The sequence below is a fragment of the Cheilinus undulatus genome, linkage group 11 (assembly GCF_018320785.1).
Source record: "Cheilinus undulatus linkage group 11, ASM1832078v1, whole genome shotgun sequence".
In the NCBI taxonomy this organism is placed as follows: Eukaryota; Metazoa; Chordata; class Actinopteri; order Labriformes; family Labridae; genus Cheilinus; species Cheilinus undulatus.
This window is the reverse complement of record NC_054875.1, coordinates 23476305-23488785: the sequence shown is the minus strand read 5'-3', so window position 1 is coordinate 23488785 and position 12481 is coordinate 23476305. Positions and strand designations below refer to the sequence as shown.

General features: G+C 39.8%; 1 protein-coding gene across 1 annotated transcript; it reads left to right on the top strand.

Annotated features, from left to right (window-relative positions):
- The first annotated feature begins 1206 nt into the window (after positions 1-1206).
- On the top strand, positions 1207-12455 carry ppardb (peroxisome proliferator-activated receptor delta b). Its single transcript, XM_041798839.1, has 8 exons — positions 1207-1574; positions 4078-4476; positions 4568-4719; positions 4840-4978; positions 5516-5718; positions 5957-6163; positions 6257-6500; positions 10413-12455. The coding sequence occupies exons 2-8, from the start codon at positions 4137-4139 to the stop codon at positions 10658-10660; spliced, it is 1533 nt and encodes a 510-aa protein (XP_041654773.1). The 5' UTR covers positions 1207-1574; positions 4078-4136; the 3' UTR covers positions 10661-12455.
- The last annotated feature ends 26 nt before the right edge of the window (positions 12456-12481 follow it).

Sequence of the window (12481 nt, the reverse complement as noted above, 5' to 3'; positions counted from 1 at the left end):
TTTAGATTTTGTGGAATTTCCTTAAAATGCTAAGGAATTTAAATTTTTGGGCACAGTGTTTTATTGGAATGTATTATAGTTTCACTGAAACATTTGGGGAGTATTTTATGGGATACTTAAAAGACAGCAATTTTTGTTATTTATTTGAAATTTTAGGGAATTTGTGTGAATTTTGGAAAAGAAAATGTCCTATAAATTCCAAACTTTTAATGGAAATTATGTTATGCTTGGCCCTTACAAGTCCTTGCAGCCCATCATCAAAATAACAATAAAAATGACTATGCCATACCTCTCTAAATGACTAACACAGTTTTTCACTGACTGAAGACTCCCATCAGGTGACACACTTGCTGACACCCAGCCAAAACACATGCTCATAAACCAGTCCAGAGCAATATTTTCTACAAAAACAGGTCCTTCGAGAGATTTGCCAACATAATTTTGCTTAAAAAATAAAATGACATCAATAATACTAATAATCCCTGTTCAAAGTCAAGGCTGAAGTACTTAACTTATCAAGTCCTACTTGTCCAAATAACCAGCAATAAATACTCATTACCAAGGCCAGACTAGGTCAGATTAGGCAAAATCAATGAAAGCGGCAAAAATGGGCAGAAATAGTGTTTAAAGGGGGATATAGGTGACACAAACAAATAATTTTAAACTCAGAACTCAATAATAGTTAGAGACACTTTCAACTCCAAAATGATGAGGATGAGGAGCCAACGCACATTCATTAATACTAGCAATAAATCACAACTGGGGGCCCTTTCTCAGGAGGCAGCCAAATATGTGGGCAGACCTGCTTGTTACTTAAAAGTCACAAATATGCCACAATGTATTTAGGCTTGTTCTGGGCCCTGTGTCTCTTATCTAAACGGTAAAATATGCAACTGACCTCTATCTAGCTGGGAAGGCAAAAAAATATTTTTGACCATATACCCAAATCTGGACTAAGAGCTCTCGACTACAAACAGGCTCCCTTTGTTTGTATTTCTGCAGATATGATCAAAGCCCCAAAGGACGAATTATAACCCCATTTAATGTAGAATGAATGTCAATGATGCAGGCTGCACTTACAGCAGCGTTTACCGAGACCTTGAATGGTGTTTGCAGGATCCAGTCTGTGTGCTGGCATGTGACGGTGGAGGAGGAGAGTGAGTATGAGTGGGGAGAGAGGGGGAGTAGAGAGGAGGAGGGGTGAAGCAAAGCAAAGCAAAGCAAAGCAAAGCTAGGAGCAACAAGGAGAGAGTCGGAGAGGGATTATCAGTAAACTATGCGTATCTGCATGTGACATGGCAGCAAAAAGTATCCAAACTGTTTCTCCTTTGTCTCGAGCTCAGCGGTTCGTCTGCTTCTACTACACGAAGGCCTGAATCAATCTAAAGTTTATGTTAGCAGTCTGACGTTAGCTCCTGCGGCTAGCTAACTCCTGCTGGTGACTTCAAACAACTTGTCAACAGCCGATCGATCCGGGGACAAGACTCAGGACTGTTTTCGCCACTTGTTTGTTTAGCCTGCTGGCAGTTTCTTCAGCGAAAAAATCTTCCGAATCAGCGGCAGCATTGAGAGAGGTAAGCTAACTTGGCACGCAAGCTAACGTTATTTAAGGGCACACACGGAATGTGGGTCAGCGGCCACGCTAAAAGCTAGTAGTTCAGTCAACATTCAAGGTTAGTAGCTAGCTTACTAGCTTAGTTAGCTAGCTATGCTGACACTCTTCGACGGCGGAAACCACCAAATTAAACATTTAATATTGTTTTACCTTACTTGAAAAGGCCGTAGGGTGAACATGTTTATTACTGTGTCGTCCTTTCATTTTTGTAATGCTTTATCCCGCTACCGTCCTGTCAGTGACTCATACATTTCACAGCAATATTAACAGAAATTTCCGAGAACCAGTGTGACAGGTTGGCTTGTGGACAAGTCCTAACAGTCCCAGTCTTTGGGCTTTTACTCAAAACCATGTTAAACAAAGTTTACTACTCTTTCTGCCACTTTGAGCTCTCATGTTATAACAGCACTCTCCCTAAAAGCATTAATAAAGGTCTAATTAATAGACAGGCTGTTTGTCAGGGCGCAGCTACATACATGGACGGATTAATCCACTAGGGGGCCGCGGGGCAAATATGTAACCCCCCACCCCCAAAGCCCTCTCTCCTATTGCCTGCACTAGTGATCAACACTGCTCAGTGTGTACACAGTGCATGCACCCTGTCCCCTCATCGCACTCACCAAGTACACTGTGCACCCTAGCATGAAACTGAGGCAAACAATAATACAGATGTCCCCCAGCTCCAACACAGGCAAAGTGTACTGGTTGTAAGATGTGGAGAACAGACAGAAATGCCCAGGAAACATTGTTAGACCAGGAAGCATGGCTTATAAAGCTTTAATGCTGTGAGTTCAGAGAAATCTGACTTTTATCAGGTAAGGACTGGGAAACAAATCTGTTCTATTTTGTACAATTGAGATTTTGAAAAATGAAAATGTAGATTTCTATTCCAACTTCACTGCAGTAATACCAAAATTTAAAACTGCTGCACAAAGCTTTAGTTTTGTGTTAGCTTTGGTGACCCTTATAAAAAAGATGTTTTTTTAAATTGAAAACATCCTGCTGACTTTTAATAATCAATCATACAGCTGTTTCATTAAATTATAACTTAACGCTTATATGTTCCAAGTGCTGCAAAACTGTCATCTGACACTTATCCAGTAGAGGAGATGACAAAACATTTGAATATAACAACTGAATAATGAATAGTCTTCTTGTCTTTCCTGGTCTTGTTTGCGCCACATTGAGACCTCAGCATCAACATTAACCTTAGTTTATGTCTTCAGCAGATAATAACTTTGAGACCTTTAGTTTTATTGTAAATCCCTAAACCTATAAAGTGAACTTTCAGAACACATTTACTGATCGACTTTAACCCCAAAAGAGAAATGTAATTCACTGTTGTTAAATGTTGTTGATGAAATGAAAGCAAAACTTGTTCTTTCTTTTTAAATTTGTTTAGATTTATTTTTTTGATGGGTGCGGGTTATGCCTTTCTTAGAAAGGAGGACAGTCAGAAACAGGGATGGGAGACATTTGGGAAAGGAGCCACAGGCCAGTCTTGAACCTGGGCTGCACATGTACATGGGGCTCAACCTAACCACTAGGCCATCTGCACCCTAATTGTAATTTTTACAATGCAGAGACAATTAGTTCAAATTGTAAATAACGTTTGGAGTGGAATAATTGGAGGTTTTATAAGGCCTCATTGCCCAGCTCTAGTTTAGGTCATGTTGACTGTTACTGGAAATGATAAAATATGGGCTGTTGATGTAAACATGGCCTTCAGAGATTTTGCAGTGCTGTTTATACATGGTGGATGTTATTACTCTGTTTTCTGTTAAAGCAAGAAAGAGAAAGTTCTTGCCTGTTTTTTAAACCATAGCTTGCCAGATATTTGTTCTTTATCATAATTAATATCACTTCTTGTCTTACATGTACAGGGAATATTCTTCCAAACATCACCCATCCCTCTTACTTTAGTGTTGCATGTTTGTTTTCTTAACTTTGGCCGCTGAGGGATCTTAATGGTTTTGGGCCCCTGCTTGTCTTTTCCATTTGCCTTGTGTATAATCCAGGAATGCCTACACAGTGTGTGTATATCATGTCATTAACCTATTACTATCAAGAACATTCCCTGGCTGCTCAAACATAACCAGTGGTTGAATCATGAAGGGACACCTGTAAAAACTGTGTCAAAGATCAGTAAATGCTGTCACTTCAGTTTAGTGGATTACCTAAAACAAAGTCTTAGTTGCCAGAAAATGTAAACATTTTTTCCCTGCATGCATAAAATTGAACCATGATGCTGTAATAGCTTTTAAAAAGATTTGTGCTCATTTTGGCCTGTGACCAGTAATGGTATATCAACTGTTACTACTCGTATGCGAGACCCAAGAGGAGAAAAAGAGGATGGTACACAGGGATCTGGGGGGATCATTGTTTTTCTAAATATCACATGTGAGGCACAAATTGTATATTAAATTCTGCATGATTAAAATGATTTTTAAAATTCTTTATAGTGGAGCTATGATGGCAACGTGACAGGAGGAGAGCCGCTGAGTCAGCTTCAACAGCCGCCATGGAAGGGTTTCAGCAAACTGAAACAGAGCAGCACGACAGGGTGAACGGCTACTCTGAACCTAAATCCCCCCAGGACACAGCTGATGTCAGGTGGACACCACCGCAGGGAGAGTCTGGAGGTTCAGACAGCTGTGGGGGGACAAGTGTTTCAGAGCTCACAGACCTGCAAGAATTGAAGGGCAGGGAAAGTGAGGATGAGGATGACAGGGAGGATACAGAGGTAGTTTCTGCCTCTGACGGCCTGAAAGGGGACCAGAAGAAAAAAGAGAAAGAAAGTGTGGCTCAGGAGGAGAACAATCACAGCACGCAAAACAGCAGCGCAGCATCCAGCTACACAGGTATGACTCAGGCTTTGAAGTCGTGTCTCACTTCTGAGAAATGGAGAATGAAAGATTTGTGTTAATATGCATGTTGTTTCTTTTGATTCAGACCTATCCCACACCTCGTCGCCCTCGCTATCTGAACAGTTGCGCCTGGGCCGAGAAGACAGCACTGGATCAGGGATCAGTGTGGAGTGTAAGGTCTGTGGAGACAAGGCCTCTGGTTTCCACTATGGCGTCCATGCCTGTGAGGGCTGCAAGGTAATGCACTGTTCAGATTAAGCAGAAAAGCAAATTTAGGTTACAAAGTTCACCAACAGCATGTCTGCGCTGTCCGAGTTGCTTAACCAGTTGTGTTTTTTGTTTTTTTTTTTCACTCAGGGCTTTTTCCGACGAACTGTGCGGATGAAACTCGAATATGATCGCTGCGAGCGGTCCTGCAAGATTCAAAAAAAGAATCGAAACAAGTGCCAATATTGTCGCTTCCAGAAGTGCCTGTCTTTGGGGATGTCTCATGATGGTGAGAGGAAAAATTTAGTTTACATAATGAAACTGATTATTTTTACATTTCCAATTTTGAGTGAACTGCAATTAAGAACTTGAGTTTAGTACCTATAGCTAATTCAGTTTAACAAATGAAACACAGATCTGCTCATCACTGCATCTTCTTTCTAATCACATTAAAATCTTGTAGATTCTTGTTGTCTCTTAGAAGGTTGAATGGGTTAGATTCAGCAGCTTAGTGTATGCTAAATTGAGACTTTTCTTTATATTTCTTTTTATTTCACCCTGTTACATGCTCATGCAATACAGTTCCAGTTACCTTTTCTGTTCCCTTTGCAGTTTTTCAACAGTAGCTTCTTTGGCACTATCATGGTTATGACAGATTTAGCACAGGATTCAATCTAAAGTGGGTATTTCACTAACCTTGAGTGTGTTCAAAAAATATTGTGGATAGGAATCCAACAACAGTACTGACAAAGTGAGTTACCCCCTGAAATATCTTCTCAAAATAAGCCCAGGATGTGTGTGTTTGTGTCTGTGTGTGTTTACTCAGCGATCCGATACGGACGTATGCCTGAGGCAGAGAGGAAGAAGCTGGTTGCAGGCCTGCTTGCAGAGGAACTGAACCTCGGCAAACCAGGTGGCTCTGACCTGAAGACCTTGGCAAAACAAGTCAACACAGCCTACTTGAAGAACCTCAGTATGACCAAGAAGAGGGCCCGCAGCATCTTGACGGGCAAAACCAGCAGCACTTCGGTATGATCCAGCTTTAGAAATAAGCCAAGTACAGCGTTTATGTTAGTGTAATTCATTATAGTTTAGAGCTTCATCTGAAAACATTTCACAGAACCATCTCTTGTTATCTGTTAAGTTGTGTTTTGTGCTTATTCTTACCTTATTCCTCAAAAAACATCACGCAAAGTAAGATATTTTATATGTGGAATTTTTAAAGTTATACTTTTCTTCGTTAAACCTGATTCCTCTCCCTCTTCAGCCGTTTGTGATCTACGATGTAGACACACTCTGGAAGGCAGAAAGTGGTTTAGTTTGGAGCCAGTTAGTTCCAGGTGCGCCCCTGACCAAGGAGATTGGGGTCCATGTGTTCTACCGCTGCCAATGCACTACAGTGGAGACTGTGCGAGAGCTCACAGAATTTGCCAAGTGCATTCCAGGGTTTGTGGACCTCTTCCTCAATGACCAGGTGAGTCTCTTTCCACTCCCTGTGCCACAGAATCAGAGGGTTTGTGTTAAGCTTAGTCGCTAATGCACAATCATCTCCTTTTTTTCTCTGCAGGTGACTCTGCTGAAGTATGGCGTGCATGAGGCTATTTTTGCCATGCTGCCCTCTCTCATGAACAAAGATGGGCTGCTGGTGGCCAATGGTAAAGGCTTTGTGACCAGGGAGTTCCTGCGCAGCTTAAGAAAGCCCTTCAGTGAGATTATGGAGCCCAAGTTTGAGTTTGCTGTCAAATTTAATGCTCTGGAGCTGGATGACAGTGACCTGGCCCTGTTTGTTGCTGCCATAATTCTGTGTGGAGGTGAGACTGAAATGATTTCTATAAAAGCAGAATGTAGTTTCTTGTAATTTCTTAAAAGAAGTCTTATTAAGCATTAAATGCAGTTTCCATTAAATATGGTATTAGAAGATAAAACTAAAGTCTGGAGTATTCTCTCTTTTCTGCTTAATAAAAGAGAGCCAAGAAATTATTTTGAATCAGTTGGAAGAATTTTCTATGGCAAAATATATGCAGATGTTAACAGATCATTAGCACTGGAAGCTACTTTGTAGCTTTTAGTTTAGTGAAATTATGCTGGGACGAGAGTCCAAGCTGTTAATGCAGAGCCCAGATAACTTTAATGTGGAAATTTTAAAGTAAGAAACTATTGTGAGGTAATGTAACAGCCCTGAGCATCGACAAGACAGCCAGAGTTTTAACAGTTGCAAATACATATCGTTGTTCCCTTTTGGGGCACTGTGAAACTAAAAGTCAAAGCCAAAATAAGCCCTCATATTAGACACAAAGGTAAACAATTCATACATAAATTACACTTAGGATTTGTTTATGCATTTATACTCATAATAAATAAAAATGCATCAACCTGCTTTAACTATATAAGTTCAAACAAAACAGTGATGAGGGTATATAAGATGTTCTTGAATTATTTCTTCGTACTGTAAGGAATTGAGAAACACATCAACACTTCTGCACAATCGTGCAGGAAGGTGTAGTGTTTCGTTTGATTGTTGCTGAAGTCTTGCTCTCTCCTGTCTCGTCTTCCTCTCTCCTGTCTAACCCTAACCCTCCACACTGTTTACTGTTTTGTTCACTGGTAAGTAAACTCCAGAGTATCAGCTATTGCATCTAGTTCTTTCTTTTTATTTAATTTTTTTAAGATTTATTTTGGGCCTTTTCATGCCTTTATTAGATAGAGGAGGACAGTGGATTGATTTGGAAACAGGGAAGAGAGTGGGGAGAGACATGCGGTAAAGGGCCACAGGCCAGATTCAAACCTGGGCCGCCCACGTACATGGTGCACGCTTTAAACCACTTGACCATCTGTGCGCCTTGTTGCATCTAGTTCTAATCACCTGCAGAGCATCAGCATATCAACATGTACGGGGCTGGGTTTTTAAGGGATAAGACACTACCAAGTGTAACAAGGTCATTTAGCTGTGAGCGCAACTCAAGAAGCAGCACTGTCACTTGGGTGACAGAAATGTCCTGTGAAGTAAAAGACTTATCTCCTCCAGAGTCCTCTGTAAGCCACGACCATGCCAGTACAGAGACGTTTCAGTTTAACTGTTAGCTCAGGCAGTGGGTGCTAAGACAGTCGAGGACATGAAAGGACAGGATGTGTGATTGGTAGATGATGCTCTTCGGAGATTTGAAAGACAAAAAATCATGTTCATTTCCTCCGTATCAGACTTGATTATTAGTCTCCTCTCTCACACTTTGAGCTATACTCATCATGCAAATATCACTCTATTCAGATCTTTTAGGACATGATGGCTATGACTTTTCTCATTTATAACTTTTATAATTTTTAAAATATTTAACTTTTTCTGAAAAACTTTTCCCATTCGAATGAATGGGGCTTTTCTAAAAAATTGCACTTGTTTCAAACTCCTCATAACTGTGGCATTTCTTGGGCTATTTTCACTATTCTACTATCAAACTCTTCAGCTTCTGGTGCTCTTTTCAGCTATTTATAATACTTTTTCATAATATTTATACTTTTCTAACTACTTTGCTTTTTCTAAAACTAAAATAACATTATTTCAGATGGGCCAGCTCTTTAAATCCTCTGAAACTGTTTCAACTTCTAAGGCTTATAACTTCAGCTCACTTCCACATACAGACTTCATTTTTGCTTTAAAACATAGACAAACTCTTCAACTGTTTAGGAATGATTCACATTATTGTTATCTTTTACAGTTTTCTTAAAATTACTGATCAAATTTCACGAATTTTTGAGCTCTCTCAGACATTTACAATGGGGGTAAATGAAAAAGCTTAGAGTGATGATGTCTCACTTAGCGCAAAGAAGCTGTGTGAAATAGAGGCAGAACTTCCCAAACAAACTACTCTCCTGAAAAAAAAATTTGGTCCACAGTTATAATATAAACAGCAAAACATAGCCACACATCTCCTCTTGCTCACAAAAAAAGATTTGAGGTCAAAAGGATCAATGGTTTTGGCACAGTGAGCTTCAGAGCATGACCGCTGCGGACGTGTGAGTTCTGTGGGAAATGTGCCGTACTCATGTCTGACAGTAAGATGCAGCAGCGTGGTGAAGCAGTTTCCACCAATTATGCAGAGTAGTGGAGAATAACGAGTCTGCCAAACCTATAGTGTTATATCCCCACTCCCCCTCCTTCCTGCCTCGTGCCCTCTGCCTCCCTCCCTGTTCCCCTACTCGCTGCAGCTGGCGGTTAAAAAGGTAAACTGTGTGATGACAAGTTGAGAGAGGTGCTTGTATGCCAGGCGCGAAGTTTTACCTGTTAGCAAAAAACTTAAATTTGATTGAAGATTTGAAATTCATGGCCAGTCCCTTTATTTTATGTTTCTGGCCCATTTTAAATTCAAGTGGAATGTTATTTCCTCTCGTCATGCGTAATCCTCTGTGTCTAGATTGCGAGCGGCCATGCTCTGCAGCTGATATGACGGTGAGAGAGTGACATACAGAACATAAAACTTGTACTTTACTCTATTTCTTAGTTTGACTAGGATTAACAATATTGGGGTTTATACAATATGGTGATATTTACAAATTAAAGTAAGCCAATATCAATACCAATATATAAATGCATAGACGTAATACCTCGGTCCCTGAAACACAGTTTAAGGATGAACGAAGAAGCAAACCTCAGTCTCTAGAACACATTTTAAAGTTTAGGTAAATAGGATGAACACAGAAAAGACTTCAGCTGTCAGTTGGTCCTGCCTAAATGATGAATACAAACAAAAGGATTACAGCAGCAAATAGCAGCACATATTGAGCTCATTTGCTCCTCTGTGTGATGTATCTCAAGGTCTGATTTCCAAATCATGTTGTTCCAATCATCTTCAAGCACCAACATTTCTATAACGTTAGCCAGCTTCCTGCAGGTTGCTTGTGTTGTGTGTGAATGTGGAGAAACCATCAACGTCTCTCTTCTCTGCTGCACCCCAAATTTTTTAACAATGACTGGCTGTTAGCTTTGGTAGACATTGATGAGAGCTGTATTTTAGGCTGTTTGGGTTTTGTTTTTCAAGTACATTCACTTACTAAGCATATATTTTGGTTACATGTTGGTTTTAAAGATGTAACAAACATTTTATATGTTGTGCTACAGGTTTTTGTTCTATATAACAAGATTATCAACCTCTGAAGCACCAGTGCTATGGGCAAAAAAAGTTAATGTACAGCCCTGATGCGCGCGCACGCGTGTGTGTGTGTATATATGTTATATATGTATAATATATATATATATATATACACACACATATATACACATTCCAGTCAGTCAGATTTTCTTCTGTTTTTCTATCAACCGATTTCCAGACAGTGAATGGGGAAATTATTGTGTGCACAGCAAAGGAGTTGCAAAAATCTGCGAAAAAAGCTGCACCACACAAATGATACTCAAAATATTTTGCCACGTTTGGCAGGTCTGCTATTGGTGAGAAAAACGTGGCATGTGGAGACTAGTTCTTTGGTTCACACAGCTCTAACCTGGGACACGAGTTACTCATAATAAAACAACAAAAACCACAAAGATGATGAAATGAAAAATTATCTGAAAATGTAGCCTGAGTTTGTCAGGAGTCATTTTTTTGCACTTAGCATTATTTATTGTAAAACAAGTATTAAACTTCATTTTTTGTCATGAGAAAAGGTCAGAAAGTTCTTGCTCTTCATTGAACCCTGCAGAACCCCTGTTACTCAAAGGACATCCTTTCTTCCAGATCGCCCCGGCCTAATGAACGTGAAGCAGGTGGAGCAGAGTCAAGACAGCATCCTCCAGGCCCTGGACCTTCACCTACAAGCAAACCACTCTGACTCAGTCTACCTCTTCCCCAAGCTGCTGCAGAAGATGGCCGACCTCCGTCAGCTGGTTACAGAGAATGCTCACCTTGTCCAAAAGATCAAAAAGACTGAGTCAGAGACCTCGCTGCACCCTCTACTACAGGAGATCTACAAAGACATGTATTAGTATTCAGCACAGCCTGCTTTTAGCAATACTGTTACAAACTGAGTTGACATTTATACAAATACACTGCATTCAGTTCGAACACTGTTCCACGTACGGGCATGGATTTTAAAAGGTGCAGGTGAAGCAAAATCACGTGGTAGGGCTAAAAACAATCAGCAAAGTCTTCTCAATGTCAGCATTACCCTCAGCACAGCAATGTGTGCATGTGAGCATGTGTGTGTGAGAAAGAGAAAGAGAGAATGAGAGCGAGATGAGCATCTGGAATCATTTGCTGAAAGTCCTAGTTTCCCACAAAGTTCACTTAACAGAGAGAATGGTATGTTTTCTCACTAAGCTGCTCCTATTACATCCTAATAGCAAAGCTGACCCCAGAGCAGTGTCGAGAGAGCTCACCTTAGCTCTGTTTCCAGTGCGGGGAAAGCATTTCATGTTCTGACAACAATGGCAAAGATGATTCAGAAACAAGCTTTCATTTCACACTGTGCAAGAGTTTCTTAAAATGCCATTGGTTGAATGATTGTTTCCAGACTTTTGGTAACGCTGAAGATGCACAAATTTGGTTTTTGTTTACATCATCATCATCATCATTGACATTTTTTCATTATCAAAACTGCTCGCTACTTTGCCATGTGGTTACTAGAACACAAACTGGGCTGGGTCCAGCGGTATAGATCTCTCTCAAAGCAGCTGTCTGTGCAATACTCGTTTTATTTACCATTTGTCAATAAATGTGGAGACCCAAGTTACATAGGTTTTGTCTTAAAGCCATATACCTAAGTGGTAACTTAATATGGACTATGCTGCACAGATTTTGTTTCTGAAGCTGACACTATAAACACATAACCCATCGAAGTACAAGGGACCGCATGTTTTTTTGTTCTTTATGTTGACATTATCATAAACTTGCCATTTTATGGTTTTTCTTAGTTTTATTTGTAATTATGTTACTAATTATTTGTAATTGTTGATCATATTTGTTAGGACGAAACAAGAATTTATCATATATATCAAGTATTTTCTTTTGTATGACATACCTGCTTATTTAGTTTAGGTTGTACCAAATATATCCTCAAGCATACCAACAAACTTTTCCCTGATGAGGAATTTGGTTTCACGCCTTACCAGGATTAACATTAAACCAGCACAGAGTACAACATTGTCATTATAGAGCATTCAAAGGTTACCATCCATCATCTGATATCATAAATCTTGTCTGTATTCACCCAAGATGCAACCAGTCCTAAGGTCATACCCTTTTGTGTGCTGTCTGAGAGTTACATCATGTAACAGCCTTACAATACTGTAGCCAGGATTCATGTTCTTCACTTTATTCTGCCCTCTGTAGTGCTTTCTTTTCTACTGTACTTAACTCTGATTGGACATATGTATGTCAGCACTGGTGCACACAGTCCTCTCCTTCTGTGCTCTTATTCTGTCTTGATCCCTATCTACCTCTAATGTATGATCTCTGACATTATTCCACCGTCTCATCTTATCTCTCACTGTTTTGTTTTGTTTTGTTTTTTTTGCCTTAAATTCTGCTGTTGGTGCAACTTTGATATTGACAGATGTGCAGTGTGCCAAGCTATAGCAGAGTGTGGACGGATAAAAAAAGAAAGTACACCAAAAAAGTTGTTGATGTAAGCTACCTCTATGCCTGTGTAACTGATGAATTGACATATTTTTCACAAAACGTGTTAAGACTTGAATTAATTTCGTCTTTATAGTCACCTGTAACCAATATGCAGATCTAGTTTAGTCACATCTCACTTATAAACTTTATTAGAAACATTAACATTGATTTTTCTCTATTTTTTACCA